This window comes from Cupressus sempervirens, chromosome 5 (assembly GCF_028749045.1).
Source record: "Cupressus sempervirens isolate cs-2001-9-10 chromosome 5, ASM2874904v1, whole genome shotgun sequence".
NCBI lineage: Eukaryota > Viridiplantae > Streptophyta > Pinopsida > Cupressales > Cupressaceae > Cupressus > Cupressus sempervirens.
The window spans coordinates 1,037,970,588-1,037,994,455 of NC_143122.1; the positions used below are offsets into that span (position 1 = coordinate 1,037,970,588).

General features: G+C 35.9%; 1 protein-coding gene across 2 annotated transcripts in view; it reads left to right on the forward strand.

Moving 5' to 3' along the window:
* The first annotated feature begins 1,260 nt into the window (after positions 1 to 1,260).
* The window catches only part of LOC149559482 (protein-S-isoprenylcysteine O-methyltransferase B-like), a 65,063-nt gene continuing 42,455 nt past the window's right edge, over positions 1,261 to 23,868 (forward strand). Inside the window, exon 1 of one of the 2 annotated variants that reach the window (XM_089833402.1) lies at positions 1,261 to 1,605. In XM_089833402.1, the coding sequence (XP_089689528.1) occupies positions 1,323 to 1,605 (283 nt within the window). In that variant the 5' untranslated portion in view covers positions 1,261 to 1,322. The remainder of the gene's footprint in view (positions 1,606 to 23,868) is intronic. The other variant, XM_089833401.1, reaches the window with a different exon arrangement.

Consider the following 23,868-nt stretch of genomic DNA (forward strand, 5'->3'; position numbering starts at 1 on the left):
ACACACATAGGAACACCTTCACTTTGATACCACCTGATGGAGTGCAAGGTAAGAGAATCCCCAAAGGAGATGTCCTAACCCCCAGCAAACAACCACATAGTGGAAACACAACAACAATGCAAGATCTGTTACCTAATCATAATTGTTTACATGCAATGTGTCGAGTTGTAAGGTCTTCCTAGTTAGGGCCAAATACAACAACAAATACAAAACAATTCTACAAGATCCAACAAGATCCAACTCATTATCTTAATCCTAGCTAGTCCAGATTTGCGCTCTAGAAGAAAACCTCCAAGGAAATCTTGAGTTGCGTTGGTGAGCCTACCAAGCAATCTCCTTGTTTCCCAAGCCTCAGCTACTAGCCCTTCTCAAAGTTCACTTGATCGACTCCTCCGAATGAATGAATGCCTAAAGACTCCACAAGACCCCCCTACTTATACCCAACTAAGCCACAGGTCGGCATAGTTCATTACAAATTAAACTAAATCCTAACATTAAATATATTTTGAGCCACAAGTCGGCCTCCAACAGATATTAAATACCAAAACGCCTTAAAAGACTTACACCACAAATTAAATGCACATAAGAGAGAGAACCAAGACCCAAATAGGTCCACACAAACTCCTAGATCAATCCACGTCACAATCACACACACTACATGCATTAAATGTACCAAATCAAACAAGAAAATCTACAAGAACTCCAGTCGGCACCAACATACTGCCAAGTGTTAGCAAACTCCTAAGCATTGCCAAACAACCAACACATGTCGAGCAAAAAATAAATGCCGAGCACACAGAGAGTGCCGAGCAATAGAAGATGTCAAACTCCAACAACAACCGAGCCCCTTCAATGATCGAGCTCCTGGCCATAACTATACCCTTTAGCGACCGAGCACCCTTGTTTGACGACCAAGTCCATAACTCCCAGCCAAAATACTTCCAACATGCATGATTGTTAAAAACCCTAGGATGCTCTTGCATTAGTTTAAGTCTACTTGAACTTAATAATAATAATAATATTTTTATATAATATTATACAGTAAATAAAATTATTAGATAATAATATATTGTTACTAATAAATAATATAATAAAATGTATATGAAAAATGAAATAACTATAATATATTAATAATATATTAGTTATATAAAACCAAATATAATTAAATAAGTAAAACTTAATATTATAGTCATTAACAATAAATAATAATTTTTCTAGTTATTTGTAATATACTTAATTTTTTAATTTAGTAATTAAAAAATATCGTACATGACAAATGCATCTCTGGTTAAAATAAGTGCACCAATAGAGTGCTTGGATAGATGCCCACTTTTCCCTGGCATTTATATTTTCCCATCTTCACCATGACAGCAATTTCTCCCTTGCTTGCTTTTTTCCGTAACAAGTTTACAGCAGCTCACTTTTCCAAAACAACTTTGTCTCCTGCATTACATGCTTTCACCTCTGCAATATTTTCGATGGCACAAACAGACCAAGTGGCTTTCGTACAATTAGGCGAATTCTTTTCTGCTCTGCTTTTCTTTCACATCTCGGAATTCGTATTGGCGATCATCATTCACGGACCTTCGAGAGTAAATAGCTCATGTAAGGTGTTTTATACCATCACTTCAGATCAAAGTATGGTTTATTAAAATTTATTAGAAGAGTGATTTAGCAGACTGAAACCTTCTTATTCATTTCGCAGCTGTATTGTAAATTAAGAGTAACATTAAAATATATCTACTTGGTTTTTTTCCTAAGTTTTATATACATTTCAGGTTCTATGTGAAAAAGTTCCAACCAAAATTGTGAGCATTGTATAAAATAGGCTGTTGAAATTGTAAGCATGCTCAACTGACTGCGGATAGGGTATTTTTAGATCTCTACATCCATTGGTGTGGAGTTTGCTTATGTTTGATCGTCATATTTATGAATTTCGTTTAAGGAAGGGTGTAAAATTGAGTTTTCACGTAATTTTTTTTATCGAAATTCTGGGCACTGTATTAAAAAGCTATTTAAATTGTCAGCTTGCTCCAGAAACAGCCTGTAGGGCATTTATGGAACTCCTCATTACTGATTGAGGGGTGAGCTGACCCTCAGTTCTCGATCTTGTCTACCTTCTGAAGTTTGCTGAGTACCTAATCAAATTTATGAGTTTTCTAAGGTTTATTTTAAACTTAGGTTGAATAGGAAATAATTCCTGTCAAATTTGCAAGTTTTGTGTACAATTAGCTATAAGAATTGTGATTGTGCATGACAAACTCTATAGGGCTTTTAGGTATTTCATCCTTGCCAACTAAGGGTTTCAACTTTCACTTATACTCACTTGTGGCTGTTGTCAGGTTTCTAAACTCAGTCTCAGTGCTTAATTAAATTTACGAGTTTTCTGAGTTTCACTGTGAAGTTTAGGATTTATGTGAAAATAATTCTGCCAAATTTATGAGTACTATGTAAAAAAACTATTGAAATAGTGGGGATGCTTGATCAATGCCTGTAGAGCGTTATTTACCCCTTCATGACTGGTTAAGGAGTTTTCTTATGCTCACTCCTCAATCTCATCAACCTTCTAAAATTTTGGAATGCCTAAAGGTCATCTTCCTTCAGTTAATGTTTCTATGTTACAAGGATTGGCAAGTTTAAGGGATGTTTTATTCTTGAATAGAACTTGGTACAGATCCATGCATTGGTACGCATTGGGTTTGTATGAGAGAACTTGGAAAACAATGCATTTTCAAAGAAATGATTTTCATAACATTGAATATCTATAAATTTTCTTTTTGTAAATTTCCGTGACCTGAATCCTAATTGGTGATATACCACAGTTCCAAGCACACTACCAACACCTTTTTGCTTGAGCAAATGTCACATCCATTCAAGGAAGGTTTTATTGAGATTTCAGGCAGAGTAAACTGAAAACTGTACATAAGAAACATATTATCTTTCCAATTCATGTTTCTTCGACAATTCATATGTAAATTTATAGGAATTTGCTTAGCTATATTATAGGGGAGTTCTTATAACAGTTACCTAAATTTATGTGTTGTTTTTACCTTAAACACTATAATCTGCGAAAAATTTCAACTATACCCAATTAATCTTGAATCCTGGAGCCAGCTGATTTTTTCCCTGAACAAATCCTGATTCATTAAAAAATGTTGACCACTTGTGGACTTGAATTTCAATATATTTTGGATGTAAAATTGCTATTAAATCATGTTAACATCCCTAAAAATGGCAAAAAAGTGGAAAAATCCTTGCAATAACCTGCAAAATCTTGCAAAACTCATGAAATTGTTGAATTACTCATAAATAGGGCCAATTCCAGGACAAGGTTGAAGTCAGTGCAGAATCAGCATGAAAACTATTTGTTATTTTGTTAATAGTTTTCTTTCCAACCCTTGGGAAACCCTACTCAGAGAACTAGGAGGAGCAATGGCAATCATCAACTAAATTTGAAAGGACCTCACTTATCCTAAATTATGGGAGACATTGAGATGGTGTTGTGATCTGCTCTAAATCGTGGCTTCTATATGACTCGATCTGCACTGCCCCATTTATTCTGATACAAACATGTTTAGAACTAGCATTTGCATCAACAATGTACAGTGGTTTCACCGATAGTAAGATATGAGTAAATTACTATATTGGATTGAACAAATTGAAGAAAATGGTTTCATTAATTTGTAAGACATTTTTCATAAACATAAGTTCTCTAACATCTAAAATCAGTAGGTATTAAAAATCTTTTATAATTGTAAAGTTCTAAGAGTTACATTAATCTGTCTATGCATCCACAATTTGCACACATGTTTAATATTTTTTATTCATTTAAAATTTAAGTGAATATTAAGATTCCTTCCAATTTAGAAAAGCCTAGGGCAATCAGTAAGTCAGGAAGAGTTGTTGCAATTGAGCTTCCTCCTTTTTCCTTATGATGGTGTATAAATTGTTCTACATTTTGGAGTATCTCTCGAAGGACAACATTGGTTGCCTCACTCTAGATATGACTGTGAATGTGATCCCTTGTCTTTTTAGTTTTGCCAATGTTGATTGTCTCTTTCTACAGGGTCAGTCCTTGGGATTTTTCTATGTTTAAAGCCCACACCATTCTGAGCGGCATTTGCCTTCAACTGCCCAGTGATACAAGAACTGTTAATGTATAGATTAGTTGGAGAGTTATTCATAACTCTTATAATTATACTTATGTCATCTTATATATGTGATATTTGATAAACGTATATATATATATACTGTTATTCTAAATATAAACCAAAGACTTAAGTTATGATTATATATCTATTCACATTAAATTAGAGGTTCATCAGTATTAAATATAAACCTGACTTATCATTATCAGGTGTCAGTTTATATTAGACTCGGTATATGTTATCGAGCGCTTGCATTTGTTTTCACATATGTTATCGGGCACATATATTATATCAACTGCACTTAGTTATGAATAGCCACGACTAATAGACGTGACTCAAATATGAGTCACAGCTATTAGTCGTGACTCCTCTATATACTGCCCGTATATATATCCATCGATCTCCTCTGCTTTTAAATACAATGAACACAGAAATAATTAAGTCTTCAAGTTATTGAAAGCAGGGAAATTCTGAATATCGACTTCCAGGATATTAGAGTGCTGGAAACATTTCACACCATATTCAATCCTTCATCATATTCTGATCTTGAACAAGTGATTCAGCAAAATATAATAATTAAGTCTGATACAATAACATGGTATCAGAGCAGGCTTAAAAGAAGTATCCTGATATCAGACTATAATTTTCTAGGTTATAGAAGCATCAGATATTGTTAATAAAATGGTGAATGGCATGAGACTTGAAGATAGGCTAGAAGGTGATTTAGATTTTGCAGGCTGGAAGCTACGTCTGAAACTTATACTTAAAGAACATGGTTTAAATAAGTTTATTGAAAAATCTAACCCGTCACCTAAAGGAAATGATGAAATAGAAAAATGGGAAAGTGATAACAATAAAGCTATGAAAATTATTGTGGACGGTGTTAAAACTCATCTACTTCCTGTAATCTCAGAACTAGACACTGCACATGAGATGTACAATGCTCTTGAAAATATGTTTGAGATAAACAATACTGTTCGGATCATTACATTAAAGGATAGAATGTCAAATATTAAAATGAATAAAGGAGAGAAAATTTTCTCTTACTTCATGAGAATAACCGATCTTCGAAATCAACTTTCTTCTGTAGGACATATATGTGATGGAAAGGAGTTAACAATAATGGCTCTAAAAGGTCTTCCATCATCATGGGATACCTTTAGACAAGGGGTATGCTCTCGGTCTAAGTTACCTAAATTTGAAAGACTAAAAGCTGACTGTATACAAGAAGAGTGTATGCAAGTAGCTCGAGGTCAAAATGTTTCCTCCTCAAAAGAAGAAGTACATGCTCTATCCACTCAAGTAAATAAGAAGAAAAGAAAATTCAAAGGAAGGAAAAAGCACACCAACTTCTCCAAAATGCAATGTTATAGGTGTGATAAATTTGGACATCCAACATCTAGATGTCCTGATAGAATTAAGACTTAAGCTTCATTTGCAACCACTCAAAACTCTAATGGGAATTCTAAACATAATGCCTTCTATTCAGCACTCTCCAGTGAATCATCAAGTAGATCAAGCACTTGGGTAATTGATAGTGAAGCCTCTCAACATATCACAGGTTTTAAAGGGCAGTTAGACTCTCTACAAGAAGACTATGTTGATGAAGTAACCATTGGAGATGATACAAGCTACCCTGTAATGGGAATAGGAACATGTACCATTCATCTGAAATCAGGGAAAACAGTTGAACTTACTAAGGGTACTATATGTACCCGGCATAAAAAGAAACTTGCTTTCTATCTTTGCTCTTGAAGATGAAGGACTTAGAATTACATTTATGGAAGGAAAGGTCTTAGCTTGGCCTAATAACTCTAACATAAAAAATGCATACAAAATTGGCTCAAGACATGGATGTCTTTATCAAGTTAACTCTGTCTCTTATTCAGCTCTAATTCATGATTCCTTCAAAGAAAATGAAATCTGGCACAGGAGATTAGGTCATCTTCATTTTCGAGGACTATCTTCTATAGGAAAAATGGTAACAGGTATATCTAAGCTTAATCCATATCATGAAGGAACTTGTAAAGGTTGTGCTCTAGGAAAGAATATCAAAACTACATTCCATAATAGTCAAACCAAATCCAAAGAAATTCTAGAACTTATTCATTCAAACTTATGTGGTCATATGTCAGTTCCATCTCTAGGAGGGTCTCTATACTACATCATATTTGTGGATGATTTATCTAGGAAGACATGGCTCTATTTTCTTAAAAGTAAAGAATCTGAGGAAATCCTTTCTAAATTTAAAGAGTTTAAAGCCATTGTAGAAAACCTTTCTAGAAAGAAAATAAAAGTATTAAGAACAGACAATGGTAAAGAGTACATTTCTGATATCTTTATAGACTATTATAAAATTGTTGGGATCAAGAGGGAGTGTTCTGTTCCTTACAATCCGCAACAAAATGTAATAGCTGAGAGAAAAAAATAGATCTATAGTTCATTCTGCCAAAGCAATGCTTCATGATCAAAGTCTTGAAACTTTTCTTTGGGGTGAAGCTTCAAATATTGCTGTTTACCTTCAAAATAGATGTCCCCACTCTTATCTTGAATTTAAAATTCCTAAAGAAGTATTTACCGGGAAGAAACCTGATCGTAAGCACCTAAGAATTTTTGGTTGTCCTGTCTATGTACATATTCCTAAAGAAAAGAGAACCAAATTAGAGCCCTTAGGAAAGAAAGGAATCTTTGTAGGTTATAGTGAAACCTCAAAAGCATATCGCATCTATATCTCGGGACAAAGGAATATTGAACTAAGTCGAGATGTAATATTTGATGAAGATTTGGCCTACAAAGGATCTAAAGATGAATCAAATTCAGAAGAAACTCTAGAAGGACAAAACCCTGATAATGAGAGGGGGTCTCTAATGGAGGAAGATAAACAAATTGAACCTATGGACATTACTCACACCTCCGAGGAAAGGAAAAGACCTTTATGGGCCAAAAAGCTAATTGAAGAAAATAATTCCATTCCTTCAGATTTCATTAGGGAGAGGAAATGTCCTACTATATACTCAAGTTACATTGCATTAATGAGTGAAATTTCCAAATCTGAACCATTTGATGTAAAAGAAGCCATAAAACATCAACATTGGAAAGATGCCATGACAGAAGAATATAACTCTATACTTAAGAATGATGTTTGGGATATTGTTCCTAGACCGAAAAATAAATCAGTTGTCTCCTCCAAATGGATATTTAAAATAAAACATGCTGCAGATGAAAGTATTGACAAATACAAAGCTAGGTTTGTTGCTAGAGGATTCTCCCAAAAGGAAGAAATAGACTATGATGAAACTTTTGCTCCAGTAGCCAAATATACCTCAGTCAAAATTGTTTTAGCCATTGCTGCATCCAAGGGATGAAAAATTGATCAAATGGATGTAAAAACTGCATTTTTGAATGGTGTTATAGAAGAGGAAGTTTATCTTGAACAACCAGAAGGATTTGAAGTGTACAATAAACAAACTCATGTATGCAAATTGAAAAAGGCTTTAGATGGATTGAAACAAGCTCCCCGAGCTTGGTATGAACAGATAGATCAGCATCTAACCAAACTTGACTTCTCTAAGAATAGTGCAATCCAAATTTATATTACAAAGTAATACAGGGGGATATGTTAATTATGGTTTTATATGTTGATGATCTGTTGATTACAAGAGAAGATCATTTAATTGAAAAATGTAAACAAGCTCTCATATCTGAATTTGAAATGAAAGATCTAGGAATACTACACTATTTCTTAGGACTTGAAGTATGGCAGCATTCAAAAGAGATCTTCCTAAATCAAGGCAAGAACACTCTGGATATACTTAACAAATTTGGCATGTTGGATAGCAAGGCAATGAAAACTCCTATGGAAACAAATCTCCTGAAACTAAAAGAAGCAACTAAAGATTCTGAAAGTGTTGATCCTACTCTATATCGATAGATAATTGGTTCTTTAATGTATTTGGTGAACACAAGACCTGATATTTGTTATGCTGTAAATGTTCTTAGTCAGTTCATGTGCAAACCTAAACAAACCCATTTGGTGGCAGCAAGGCACATTCTCAGATATCTCAGTGGTACTATTGGATATGGTCTCAAATACTCTAAAACTGAATTAAATTTGAAGGGATACACAGATTCTGATTGGGCAGGAAATTCAGAGAATTGTAAGAGCATTTCAGGATGTTGTTTTACTTTGGGCTCAGCAATGATATCTTGGTTTAGTCAGAAGCAATCTTCAGTAGCACAGAGTTCTACAGAAGCCGAGTACATAGCTGCATCTATGGGAGCAAGAGAAGCTGTATGGTTGAGGAAACTTCTATTTGGATTATTTGGGAAGCCACTTCCACCTACTACTATTTATTGTGACAACCAGAGCTGCATCAAGCTATCTCTTAATCCTGTGTTTCATAACATATCAAAACATATCGAGATACCTTACCATTATGTTCGAGACATGGTTGAGAAGGATGTAATCAAGCTGGAATATATTAGTACAGAGGATCAAATTGCAGACATTCTTACCAAACCACTTGCTAAGACAAAGGTGGAATTTTTCCGTAAAGAACTTGGTATGATTGTAAAATCTGAGGACATGTCTAAGAGAAATTGATTATTGTACATTATATATATTATAAATAAAACTTGTGTTAATTCTTAAGAAGTGACGACTTCAAAAGGGTTTTCACTTGTATCAGGAGAAGTTGTTGTAAAGTGACGTCCTTACAATAACTTGTAGCATGATTCATTTTTGTGAAAGTGTTTCATGTAAGGGCTTTATCTTGTAAATCAAACAACAAGGCGGTTGATATCATTAATTTGGTTATCTACAAGTTTTTCGTATAGATATATTTTCGGTACTTGGTGTATATCATGCCCTGATATTTTGATAGGCCATTACCACAGTGAGCATTTGGCGATCATCATTAAGTTGATGTTTCTGATAGGCCATTGCTTTTGAGAGATTGGTGAATATCATGAAATTGATATTCTTGTAGGCCAAACTCTCACGTGTTACAATGTTTTATATTTGACATTGGATAAAAGAAGTCTTTTGATCAAAGACCTCTTATACGTGTTTACCCTACTAATCTAAGAGGGAGTGTTTATGTATAGATTAGTTGGAGAGTTATTCATAACTCTTATAATTATACTTATGTCATCTTATATATGTGATATTTGATAAACATATATATATATATGCTGTTATTCTAAATATAAACCAAAGACTTAAGTTATGATTATATATCTATTCACATTAAATTAGAGGTTCATCGGTATTAAATATGAACTTGACTTATCATTATTAGGTGTCAGTTTATATTAGACTCGGTATATGTTATCGAGCGCTTGCATTTGTTTTCACATATGTTATGGGGCACATATATTATATCAACTGCACTTAGTTATGAATAGCCACGACTAATAGACGTGACTCAAATATGAGTCACGGCTATTAGTCGTGGCTCCTCTACATATTGCCCGTATATATATCCATCGATCTCCTCTGCTTTTAAATACAACGAACATAGAAATAATTAAGTCTTCAAGTTATTGAAAGCAGGGAAATTCTGAATATCGACTTCCAGGATATTAGAGTGCTGGAAACATTTCACACCATATTCAATCCTTCATCATATTCTGATCCTGAACAAGTGATTCAACAAAATATAATAATTAAGTCTAATACAATAACAAGAACTATTGGTATTATGGCCTATCATTATTTTTTGATTGTTGTGGCAACATACATCATAACATTAGGTGGTCTAGAGCCAAGGCGATATTGTTAATAACTTCGTCGAGGGCTCCACTTATGGGCCTTGCTTTGTCCACATGTTTGTTAAGAGCATGATGCGTTGAACTTTGCAAAGTAGTACTTTTTGTTTCAAGTTGTTCTTTAACAGCTGCATCTTTCTTTCTGCTTCTGGTGCTTGTCTCTTTACTTGTGGCAATTGGACAGTTCAATAGTTTCAACATTCTTTATTGTCTAGGTCAACTAGATCATTGGTAGCAAATGGATGCACCAAGCTGTCAAATTCTTCCTTTTCATTTTAATGGAATTCCTTTATCTGTATGTTTCATCATGAGCTTCCAGTCTTCTTGTGTTGGTTTTGCATTTCGTATGTTATGAAACAAATGTTAAAATTGTGCCTGTGATGTACTTTCACCTCATTGTCAGAACATTATTTGTAAGGTGACAATTGTTATGAATTGTCCAATGTCTTGACAAAAGAATGGGATGTGTATATAAGCTTGCCCATTAGAGGGGGTAACTGGGCAAGATTAACAACCAATATTATGGAGACTTTGCTAAAGCATAGTTGTTGATTTAGAGGAAATGTTGAGCACAGTCTACTATCAATTTTCAGCAATAGGTTTGGCCCAATGAAGCTCAACTCATCACGAAGGATATATTTTGTATTTTGTAATTCCTCCTGGAATGTTGTCAGTGCTTGCCCTTACAATGGGTGCATTTCTTTAATAGTAATCCTGAGCACTAAACATATAGTCAATGCATGTATGTTGAATGCCACAACTCTTGTAGGAGCCAATTTGAGTAGTTTTTTTTTGCTGTTGCAAGGCCTTAGTGTTGAGAATGTTTCCCTATGCAAGCAATTAACTAGGATTTTTTTGTACCTAGTATACCCTAATCGATCATGTACAATGGTCTAGTGGACAAACATTTATTGTGGTTTGTAATTTTGTGAGTGCTAGATGTTGCTTTGTTGATAATGCATAGCTTGGAATGTCAAAGTTAGATAAGATAATTTTATGAATGTCCAACAAGAGATTGCAAATGAGTTGAAGGGACTGAAAGCGTACAACAAGACCACAACCATCAATGAGAGCACGAAACAGTGTCTATGGAAAGAACAAAACAGGAAAGCAAAAAGATGTTGAGGATCTTTTTATCTATTGCACTTCTTTTTTTTGCATTTATGAATTGTGTTGCAATTTTGTGTAGATGTTGGGATATGCCAATTGTTTACCGTACAGGGTAAACGAATAGTTTATTGCATTCAAAGACTAGAATATAACATAGAACAAGATAGTACTCTATTCATATAAGCAGAGTATACAATCACAAGTACAATGATGATTCATAGTTCCATTCGGACGATGTACATATATATTCCGAAGGGGTGACTCAACTATCATGCAACCTTTTGGACATAAACTAATCTTGTTGGTTGTGCTTAGACTTTTTTCGACAACATATCCTCCCCAAAAGAAAATTCGTCTCCAGGCGACAAAATAGAGACAACTAAGTACATCAAAACAAGACTAAGAAGAAGAAGTGTGTGTCCTTGGTGGTGCGGGTGTGGTAGCCTTCGACTGTGCCCGTAACTCGTTTAGCTATGCCTGCAACTCGTGCACCTGCTGGGTCCGGGTGTTCAGATCCACCTTAGCCTACATCTGAATTTCTAAGGCCCTCTTCATCATCTTAGCTATGTTTTGGAGCTCCACCTGTTTTGAATCCGACTCCATCTATAGCCGACTATTGGCTTGCTTTGCTTCCTCTAACTGAGATACGAAGGTTGCTTCTTTGATTCCCTCTCAGCAATGAGTGCTTCCCGCTCTGTCTCCCAAGCTAACTGTTGCGTGGCCAAGCTGACTTCTACTGCCACTAATCTGGTAGATGTCTCCTCCCAAGCCTTCTATGCTGCTACCCAATCTGCCTAACTCTTCTATAGAGCATAGTATGCATCCCGATATACCTGTACTATTTCCCACGTCAGGTTTTCCACTCGGCTCTCTACTACGGGCTCTATTGGTGGATATTTTGCAACCGACAATTTTGAGTAAAAATCTAATCATATAATAGGATGACCAGCCACAGTGTGTGAGATAGAGTCTCTCCTACCTTAAAGGGAAGGCTACCCCTTCTCACCATTCGTTGGATCAACTCAAGGTAAGCAAGAAGTCGAGAGATATTATAAAATGGGTGTTACCAATATCCTTTCTTCTTATCTTTCAAGAAAGAATCCACTTACTCGTAGAACGAATAATGGGCAGGGTGAATCTCTAATTACACTTCTATCAAGAGCTGGAAATAGTGATATCGATAAACCTTCACTAACTCAAAGACTAGCTGAAAATGTACTGGTTTTGCTCTAAGTCCCGTCGTACTTCTATATGGAAAAGCTTTAGAATTAGGGCACAAGGATGACTAAAAGTAAGAATAACTTAACTATTTTGCGAATTAAGAAAGAAATATAAGATACAAACAAAGCTTCTAGCTATATCTTTCCACAACCACTCCCAGCCAAAGCTTCGGCTCGGATTGCTTCTTAAATCACTATGCTCTTTTATTGAACACACAATAATAACATGAATCAAGAAAATAGGCACAAATTACAGTCAAAGCTTCTAATTTGCTCTATCACAATTGCTTCCAGTCAAAGCTTCGAATTCAATTGCTTCTTTTATTCACTTTTCTTCCAAATTTGTACTACACAATCAAAGTTATGCTTGCACAAATGTGGAAGAGCTTTCTTGCATACAACAAAAGATGATTTTTACAACAGGGGGGCACTCCTTTATATAGGCACAGGAGTTGCGAAAAATTGTTGTCAAAGCTTCAACATTTGTCAGATGAGATGTGAAGTGTTGTGGCATGAAAAATGGAAGTGGAATGTGATGATGCTTTCACATGAAATGGAAAGTGGAGTGAAGTGAAACGTGCTCAAGTTTTTGGGAAAGAACTTACAATCTCTTCCAAAATGGAGAAAAAACCAAAATGCAAACAAGCAAAACACAAAAGCAAACACAAAACAAACACATGCCTTGGGCAAAAGACTCATTGTCAAGATGCAATGCACTTCAACATGCAATTTCTAATTTGGAGTGTGAGGAAACTCCAAAAGTGTGAAAATGAGAGTTTTTATCATTTTAAAAGGTAAAATGCACTTTTCATGGCATATATATGGACAAATGTGCAATTTCAAGCTAAAATATGCATGGAAATAGCAAGATAAGCATGAATTGATGAGCAAGTTTTAAAATGTCCACTTGGAGGTTAAAGAGCCAAAATAGCAAGAATCATAGAATTTGAAGACCAATTCTTCCTCAAATCCGGATTTTCAAATAGCTTTTTGACTTTTTGGGTACTTGCATTTAACAAAAATTAATGAGCAACAAGGGTCGAATTTGACATGAAAGTGCCAAATACATGGTCTCCAAAGACAATATCATGCATTTAAAACTCAAAAACAATCCCTCTTGATCAAAGGTATGGGCTGAAAGCCTAGAAATGCATTTTTTTGAGTTTTTTGAACAAAAACATGACTTTTTAATGCAAAAATCTGGGCCGTTTTTTCAAAAATGTGGCCTAAAAATGCATATTTTTGACTTGTGAATGCAAAAAGACTCTCCCAAATGTATATACATGGATCAAAATGCAAAAATGTGACTCCAAAATGCAAAAATGTGGATAAAAACCCCAATTTTCTGGGCTTTTTAGCAAAAACGTGATTCTTAAAAGGCATGAAATGGAAACGTTTTTGGCTTCTAAGTGCAAAAAATGTGAGCCAAGATGTATTGCAAATTATTGAAGATGCCAACACTCCTCTTTTCCTTGTAAAAACGTGATTTAAATCACTCGAAATGGATTTATTTGAAGAATTTTCCAAAAATGTGCCCTTGGAAGGAGTTTAAATAATTGTTTTTTAGCAAGATAAATCCACTTTTGAAGTTAGAAAATCTATTGCCAAGCAAAAAGGACCCTAATGGAAAAAATTTCATGCAAAACCATTGTTGTCGGTAAATTCTAGAGTAAAACCTACGTGAGAAGTAGTTATGGAGGAAAACCCCTTGCAGGCACAGGAGGTGGAGCCGACACAGGATGAGGGACTACCGCATAGTGCTGTTGCGTGGATGGCAGAAGCAGTAGAGAGGGCTATGGGTGTGCAGCAAGAGCATCTAGTAGCGCTAGAGATAGGGATGAGAGAGGCATTCTTCGCTGAGATAGTAGCTCTAGCAACTCGGGCTCACCAGGTTGTGGCATCTACAGAGATTCAGAGTTTAGACTCACTAGTAAAGGAGCTGGAGGGAGTAGTATCCTTCATGAGAGTAGGATGCCTGACTGCCTTTACAGTCTGTTTCGAGGAACGGGGATAGTCGAGTGTAGAGATTGCAGAGATGCAACAGAATGAGGCCACGGCGGGAGGTCTTGGTATGGAGAGCCGAGTAGAGGCCTTGACTTAGGAGATAGTGGAGATATACAGGGAGGCATATAACACCCTTTGGAGGAGCCAGGCAAATGAGGTAGCAGCTAAGAGGGCTTGGGAGGAGTCAACTGCCAAGCTAGCCATGGAGAGTGTAGCCTGGGAATCCGAGAGGGTAGCCTTGTTAGACAGATAGAGTTAGCTACAGAAATTGGTAGTGGAGAATAGATAGTAGCAAAGAAAGAGAGAGTAGCAGATGAGAAGGAGAAAGAGCTGGGAGAGATTGCTGGGATGATGCAGTCAGCTTTGGAACTTCATATGGAGGTGGAAGTGGAATTGGAAGTTTTGAAGGAGCAAGTCTATAGGCTACCGGCGGAGCTAAACGAATTAAGGGCACGAACGACCACTACACCAGGGACGCATCCCTTTGCTTAGTATCTATACGATGTAATCAGTTGTTTATTTTGAGTTTTGTTGTATTGTCGTCTGGAGACAACTGTTGTTTTTGGGGGAGATGATGTTGTCGGTAAATTCTATATTGTAGCTGACAGGTAGAATTGTATCTAAATGGGCGCGTGACGGTTGAGTCACCCCTTCGGGAAAGTATATGTACACCGTTCGGAAGGGACTTTGGATCATGATCATCATTGGAATCATTGTAATGAGCATATTGCGAATATGAATAAAGTATCTGTTCTGTGTTATATCTTATTGTACTACATGCGATAGGTATCCTTTTACCCTGTACGATAAACAACCATCAAGTAAATCTCTCACAATGATCAAAATCGGGTTCTTGGGAGGCAAAGACATGTGCTTCTTCAAAAATGACTTTTTGAATGTCATTGTATATATTAAAACATGTTTTTGGATCAAAATCGGACCTTTTTGGATCACTTACATATTTTAAAATATGCATCTCATGAAAATCACACTTTTTGGGTGCTATTACATGTTTTAAAATATGCTCAAGCAAAATCGGACCTTTTGGGGGAGGATGCATGTTTTAAAATGCATTGCACTATTTAGAGGTAAAAGCATAAAACTTCACTTTTGATGTAGTAGCATCAAGAAGGTCCACTTATGATAGACTTTTGATGTAATAACATCAAAAAGGTCCACCAAAATGAACTTTATATGCAGTGACATGTAAGATGTCCACTTTTGATGGATTTTACATGTAATTGCATATAAAATGTCCACTTTTGATGACTTAAATATGCAAAGACATGGAAAAGGTTCACTTTTAATATATTAATACTTTTAAGTTGAAAATTATATGCAATGGCATGTAAAAAGTTCACTTTTGATGGATTTTACATGTAATGACATACAAAATGTCCACTTTTGATGACTTTAAGAAATTAAATAAGCACATATCAATTTAAATTCATTAAAATATTACTTAAGTGGGACATAAATTATATTTACATATCTTATTAATTATATAACATGTAAATACCATTTTAAAAGTAATATTTACTAGAGCATTTGATTTAAATGCTAAAAATTAAATTGAATTATATAGTTAAAATAGTCACTTAAGTGAAAAATAAAAAAGTAACTCAACTAAAAAATATAACATAAAGTGCACTATAGTTACTTTAAGTGAAAATTTAAAAGATAAAGTAACTTAAAAACATAACATAAAGTGAATTTAAGTTATATTTTTCAAAAAGTGAATGTCAAATTAGAAATAACATGATATTTTTAATTCGTGTTATTGCATAAAAAATGTCCACTTTTAGGCACTAAAATGGCCATATCTCTTGATTGACAACTTCGATTGAGCTCTAGGTTAGACCGAATCGAAGGGAAAACCGAAAGTCATGACTTGAGCAAGACCAAAGGATTATAAACTAACAAACACAAACCCAAAAGTAAAGAAAGGACGATGAAGGCCTCAAAAATCAAGCAAAGGCTCGACAAAAAGCAAAACGGAAAAGATTTGACAAAGGCCTTTAGTAAAAAGATTCATTATATCAATTGGTACTGATTGGTGGATCAACACTAACCAATTAAATAACGAACTAAACTCAGAGAAATGCAAAACTAAGTTGAAAAAGTTTCGTATTGTTACTTGCATTTTGTGGTGACAAAATGCAGGACAAGCAGCTCTCTAGTGGTCCACTCCTGCCGCATCTTTGGAGTCTCTGTGTTTGGCCATCCTTGTACCTCGAAGCATAATGAAAAGGCAGTTGGGCAACCAATTCGCGTGAAGGAGAGAACTTGCTCCAACTCTTGCACCACTGTCTCCAATATGCGTGTCTATGCAGAAGTCACTACTTGGCAACCTCGAGTCACCATGTCAGCCAAGTATGCCTCTACATCCTCCCTTATGGCTGTGAATGAGCTTGATGTGGGCCGCTTCTGTGTGCCCATCATTGCCTCTAACATCCTCTCAACAGTACTGCTCGACGGAGGTGGAGGTGGTAGCTCAACTGCACCAGTGGGGTGACTTCTCCTTTGGGGCTATTAGATCCATCTCCTAGGATACTTCTCTCATAGACTAGAGAATAGTACATGTTGGCGCTATTCGTCTAATGCTAAACCTCTGACTCAAGTATGCACTCAAGTCCTGCGCTGTACTTGCCCTACGAGTACCCTTATTGGTAGCCAATAACACAGTATCTATAGTGACCACAACATTTGAACCAACAACCTCTAGTTGAACTTGAGGTGCCCTTTTCAAAGTCATGTCTACCCAACATCAAGTTCGTTTAAGTTAATTTTATTTGAGGTTCCCATTTGTGAAAACAATTTCCATCCATTCATCCCTACTATTTATTGCATGTTGTTTCACCAACACTATCCTCTTCTCGTTAATCTAAAGTGGCTTTCTTTAGGATGATGTGGTTGACATGCCATACATCATATTTGGTTGCATTCATGTTCTTCCAATTTGCAATTATTGAATCTTTAGAGAGTCCTATGTCATTTCCTATATCTCGAAAATATTTATGTAAGAATAGCTCGCTCCAACAAAATATTTTGAACTGATTGGAGTCCTCATATGGAATGCTATATAACTTTGAGTAAACATTGATAATGGCTTGTACCTGTCTCTCTTTCCACTTGTATTGTTTATGACTCGCAAAGGAGGAGTAAGATCTTGTAGATTCAAGAATTGTTGTTGGTCTCAAGCTCTGAAGGTTGTTTAATGTAGGTTTGCAAGTAGGTAGAACATATTTAGCTTTCTCCTGTTGTCTTTGTTATTCGCTGAAACAGTTTTTGACTGACATTCAAAGATGTGAAAGGACGATTACAAACAAGGGGCAGTTTTTGAAGCATGTGACATGTTTCTTGTGCCCCCATGTCATGCTGAGATACAATCTTGGTTATGAACTTTCTATATGTTACAGGAGATGGGCCATTTGCTTCTTGGAATGCATATATTCTTGCTAATATATTAGTGTAAGTTTTAGATTTCCTCTCCACTTTTGATGCATACTTGGCAATGTATTTGAGTAGGAGTGCCTGTGAGCTAATAGGCTCTTAGTCTATGTTGGCTCTCCATATCAACAACATTTCTCAATTGTATATGTAAAGTCTGTCATCATTTCTTGCAGGTTCATATTTTCTATTCCCGTCATTATCAAATGCCAAGGTGGATCTATTTTTTTCTTTCCATGGAGCTTTGTGTTGACACTTTTTTACTTCTTTCATAAGCATGTGCCCTCTCTGTATTTTGTATGTCTATAAACACAATTAATTAATTATTCGAAGTCATTAGTGGGTTCTGCAGGGAATATCTCATCTATATTGAGCAAGCATGGATCATCTAGCAGAGATCGAAACATCATGTTGTTTTTACCTGATACATCATGAGGGTTCTAAGTGCTGACATACACATCAAAAAACCTTCGCGCTCTTTCAAGTTTTACAGAATTGCTCCAAACGAGTTTATCCATCTCTGGTGCATTTCAGATCCAAAGAAGCCTATGCACATACACAATACCTCTATGTTAACACTCATCTATACCGATAGTTTTCTATGTTGGGGAGTTTTTCGATCACTTATTCACAAAAGACTGTAAACCACTAGTGCAAGTACAATGCTATGGTATGAGGGTTATTGATTATGCTCTCCAAACATTTTTTTGTTTGATAACATTTAGATGGTGGTGTCATTTGAGAGTTATTGATGTAAATCTGGCTACTTTGTGTTTGTTGTAGTTAGTGTGAAGAATAGAGTGAGTGATCCTATTTGGTTGATCAGTTTCGTTCATTTGAATGACACTTGTTTCAATATGGTCCTGTACCATGGATTAAAGATCCAAAGTGCAGGAGCTCCTTAGCAAGTTGTTTATCTGGTAGATTTGGGAGGTGTGTACAGACTTTCGATGGTGGCTGGTATGTTTTATTCCAGATTTCTCTTTATGAATATAACTGGAGGTGCTTGGCTATGATGCCTCACCATGAGATCGAAGATGAAATTCAAAAGTAGGGATGCCTTCTAAACTTGTGGTTGTCAAACCTCATTAAATGTAGAGCAAACTCATGGATTTGCACTTCTTTAAGTGGTGGTTTCATGTGTTGTGTAGATCCATTTGGAAGAGATTGGGAAATGCCATATTGAGTAAACCCCCAGTGGTGTATTCGTTTACTGAAGAAGAGTCAATTTGAGACCAACTTGAAGAGCACACAAATATACAGAGAGGGGGATTGAATCAGTATATTAATGATTTTTGCCAATTTTAAAACTTTTATTCAAAACATTATTTTAGATATAGAAATCAACAATTATGCAGTTCAACACAATAACAGAATATTACGTGGAAACCCAACGTGGGAGAAAACCATGGCAAATAATTGCTCTTCTATAACTTTGAATCTTTTTACAATATGTTTGTAGGCTCTAACCTACAAGAGACTCCAACCTCGATTTTACGAGCACCAACCCGCTGGAAGCTACAACTCCCACAGTTCATACGCTTCAACCCACTGGAAGCACCTACTCCCACTTCTGATGTTAAATCTGAGACTCCACCTTTTATATGGTTGCTTACTCAACCTATTGATGGATATAATTTGTTTCTTAATTCTGAAAATATACTCCCCCTTTTGTCAGCCATTAACTCTGCAAAAATATGTCTTCTTTTATATCCCTCTTACTCCCTTAGTATTCTGATAAATATATCAGATTAAAAATCTGAATATATATTTCTTTCTTTAGGCACTTACTTCTTCTTATTCAATCTGCTGACACACTTTTCATAAATGAAATAATCTCTTACTTATATTTGATGTTGTTATCTTTCAGGAGTCACCTCTCCTCCCTTTATTTATTTTAAACAAACTAAATTAAGAGCTTGTAATATACATTTTATAATCATAGTACTCATCACAATGTTTTGGTGAAATATGCTTCATCTAGAAACTCACGATATTAATTCCTCTGCAGGTACCACTTTTATAATTTATATTACAACTTCAATGTTTGTTTGAGGGCATCATTATATTCTTTGTGTCTGGATACTTTCGTGGTGTCTCCTTTCAATATGAATTTGAGACGAATTTTTTCTTTTCATACTCACGTTATTTTATGATGTGTGGCTCTGTTTGCTTTATCCACCTCTACTGAAGATACATATCCCGCTTTCATTAGAAACACTCTTATCGGAGATATATGGCGAATCTTCAATGTCGGATGTTCTGCCACTGGGATTTCACCTTGCTACCGTTCTGTACAGATACATCTTCTGTCGGGCTCCATAGACATGTTTGATACAAGGACCTTTGCTCTGTCACTCTTCTTAACAACCAACAACGATACCTGAATCGATGTTTTTATTCCAACGCTATTAACATGTCCATCCATGTTGGACTTCTCTTTGAATCTATATCACTGCATATTCTTTGACACAAACTATATTTGTCAATACCTTTGTCTATTATGTGCGACCAAGATTCCCACGTTAAATAGTACTGCCCAAATTTGTAATTATTATATGTGGAGATTTTGATTGGTAAATATCTTTTGTCTTTTTATATGTGATGGCTCATATTGCTGCTTCCTTCGAATTCATCTGCTGCTTTCATTTCATGTCATCTATACTTGGCCATTGTAGTTAATTATATTTTCAATTCTATCGGGGCCTAAAAGATATATTGCTTCTGCTCTTTACTGCTGCTCTTCATTGTATTTTGTGATTGCCGTGAAACTCTGTTGACTCGAATTTCAATCTCCTTTAAACTCTACTACCTTCGATATCCTTGTATGCTGTGACTCTGATCAAACTAATAGACTTGATGTTATAAATTGCCATTGTATTGCTGAAGAAGCTATCTCTGCATTTTGAATGTATATAGACAGGTGTATGTCGGGCTCTGTTTGTCTTGCACATATATTGACATTCCTCACCATCATATGCGATTAAATACAATTTGAGGCTCCTTCACGAACTCACAGGGAATGATACTCAAAAATTTCCATATCTTCTGAGATTTTTACAGTACAGATTTTCATTGATATTAATACCAACGTATGACTTGACAAGGCTAATAAAGTGGCTGACATAGAACTCTCCATGCTGACTATACCATCTTAAATGACTTCACTCCTGTTCACTTGTTTATATTTTGACTAATACCAACGTATGACTTGACAAGGCTAATAAAGTGGCTGACATAGAACTCTCGATGCTGACTATACCATCTTAAATGACTTCGCTCCTGTGCACTTGTTTATATTTTGACTTTGTGTTAGTCTGATGCAGAGATCTTTCAATTGCAGAAGATGCTTTAATGTTTTTATCGAAAACTTCCCAAATTCAATGGGCTTAAGCAAATATCTTTCACTGAACCTTTTGTCTTTGTCATACTGAGCACCATGGTTACCACACATAGATTATGGTTGCTGTAGAAACTTCAGACTTGACTGAAAATGTCTTATAGAAAGGATCATCTTTTTTTTGTGTGTATATACTATAGACAGGTTTGTCTTCATAAAACTTATTACTATTTGCATCTATAGCTGTCTTCTTTACTTCATGAAAAACCATCCTGAAACTTTTGATATCAATTTGACAAACTTCCAACATAAGTATCCTGACATCAATGACAATCTTTTCATCACAACTAATGATGTTGTCTCTGTTATCACCAAGTTCCAGTGTTTGCTTAATAATTTCTATCTCACGACATCTTTTTTGTTGTCTAGACATAAATGATGATGTGTAGATGTACTGTTTTCATTTGGGTCTTCATTAAGTCTATTTTGTTGTTTGGTGCCACCATGCCTTCATCTGTTTTAATGCTATTAAGCATGCTTGAAATGTTTGTTCTTGTTTCAGGATCTTTGCTAGATATTCAACATTAATGGTAACATTGTTATAGTATGGGTCATATTTGATCTTGTAGTGCAATGCATCTTTGATGCGGCTTCCGCTGACATAACAGTCGTAATAATAGCCTTGTGTATGCAATCTCCAAACTACGAGTACATTTAATTCTTCTATTCTACATGGAAGCACCTTTGCAATGTTTTTATATTCTTTGCAATGCTTATTGTGTGACCCCGATATTTGTACTGGCTTTCAAAGTTCTGAGTCGCAATAGTGGGTTCACTCTTGTAATGAGTATTTTTTCCACCGTGGTTAGTCTTTTCAATAAATGTTGTTCTCCTGGGTCCACGTGTTTAGGGATGAGAATTGGTTCATGCCTTTCTCGTTGAAGCATCTTTTGGAAGTGGGAGTATCATTTGATGATTGAAAGAGCATGCTTGGGTAACAATCTTTGCATGTAGTGCAGTTTCACAAGTTGGTTGTTGGGTCCCTTTGAATGCTGGTAACACTAGTAGGTTGTGGCCACAGTTGACAAAAAATGGCCGATAAAGAACAATGGAAGAAGATAAGAATATAAGCGGTGATCCAAGATTCTTTGTCTTTTGCTAATCTTGTTAAGCCTGACAAATGTTGGAGTACATTCTCATCTACTTCTTCAGAGTCTTATAGATCCAAGCTCTTCTTCAAGAAGGAAACCAGAAAGCCAACACGTCGTTGTGGCTGTTGGCGACAGTCATAGTTTCTCAGGTGAGCCTAGTCGCAGGTTGCAGGACAAGCCAAGGAATGAATGAAGAAAACCTACCTTGGTCGCAGGTCACAGGGATGGAGAAAGTCAGAAGATTCTTGAGGCTTCAAAAGCTGCAATCATAACTGCAAGTCAATCACAATTGGGGTGATTGGTTTTATTTTGTAAATGTTACTGCCATTAGGATATATGGATTTGAAAGTGCTCACCATGTATCGAAAAAAAATACCAAAAAGGATTTCTTTTTTAGAGATTATGTGGCAAATGAATGAGTCTTGTAAGACTTATTTCAGGAATTTTTAGAAGATTTATTTTCTGCCTTTTACTGTCTCATTCTCTTATTCTCAAATCACTGCAAAAGAAGGTTTTGAGCTTCTATCTTCAAAGTTGGCACCTTACAGGCTGAAAATAGATGTGGGAGGATGTGTGATCTTAAAAGATTCATTCATAATTCTAGAGTAGCTAACAAGTCATGTGGATGTGAACATGATTTCTGCCCAATTAAGGACCTAAGAAGAAATTGTGGTACTGAGGCTGAGGTGGCAAGGAGGAGAGAGATGTGGGAAAAAAGTCAAGTTGCTGAAGAAAAGAGTTTGAGGGAAAACCTCTCAGATAAAGTAGGTGCCTATATGGAAATTGAAGATCTGGTTCATAAAATTAGGGTAATGTTCTAGAACAAGACACAATTGCTCACCAATGTACCTAAATTTCCAAGGAGTTCTTTGACCTCATCAACATCTGCCCCTTCCACATTGCAACAAATAATCAGGCTAGATAGCCTAACTTGTGATACACCTTTGCATCAAGTGTCACCTCTTCCTTCACCAACTCTGGTTATCCCCTCATCGATGATAATTTATTGCAGTTGCCAAAAATAAGGGATATTGTAAACCCTCTTCCCAGGGTTGAGATAGAATATCCCCTTGAAGAAATGATGGTTTTAACTTTTAACTCTTAAGCTTTGAAACTTCAGATCAGCTCTTAGATGATGTGAGACCATTGGCTAGTGATAAGTTTATGACAAATGATCAATTTGTGTCTACAAAAGAGTTTAGGAACTTTGTCCTTAAGATTTAAAGAGAACAAATCAGAAAACAAGTCAAAGAAATCACCCCTGAAAAAAAGGATAAAGCCATCTCAGATTTTTGGGCTAAAGTTAAAAAGGATATGGAAAGAGACTCCGGAGAAAGGCAGACAATTTGTTAGGAAGGGTGGCTGTCTACTCTTATCAGTTTGGGATGTGTCATCTGTCATTGCATTTGACACTTGCAGGAGGCATGAGGGTTGTGACTCATTGATCAATGAGGAACAAGCTAATGATATGTATTTTGACCCAAATGCCTTGCCCATATGGGCAATTTCTCCAGCTACAGATCAACCTATGGGCATCTAGAGCTCAACTCAGTTGAGTGGAGAAGCCTCACTGTCGAGAGGTTGGGAGACACAAGTGCCACTCAAGCTGCTAGTTTAGCAGTACATTCTGTAATGTTTATAGAGGCAGCAGTTAAAAAGTTGCAAGCTGATCTTGA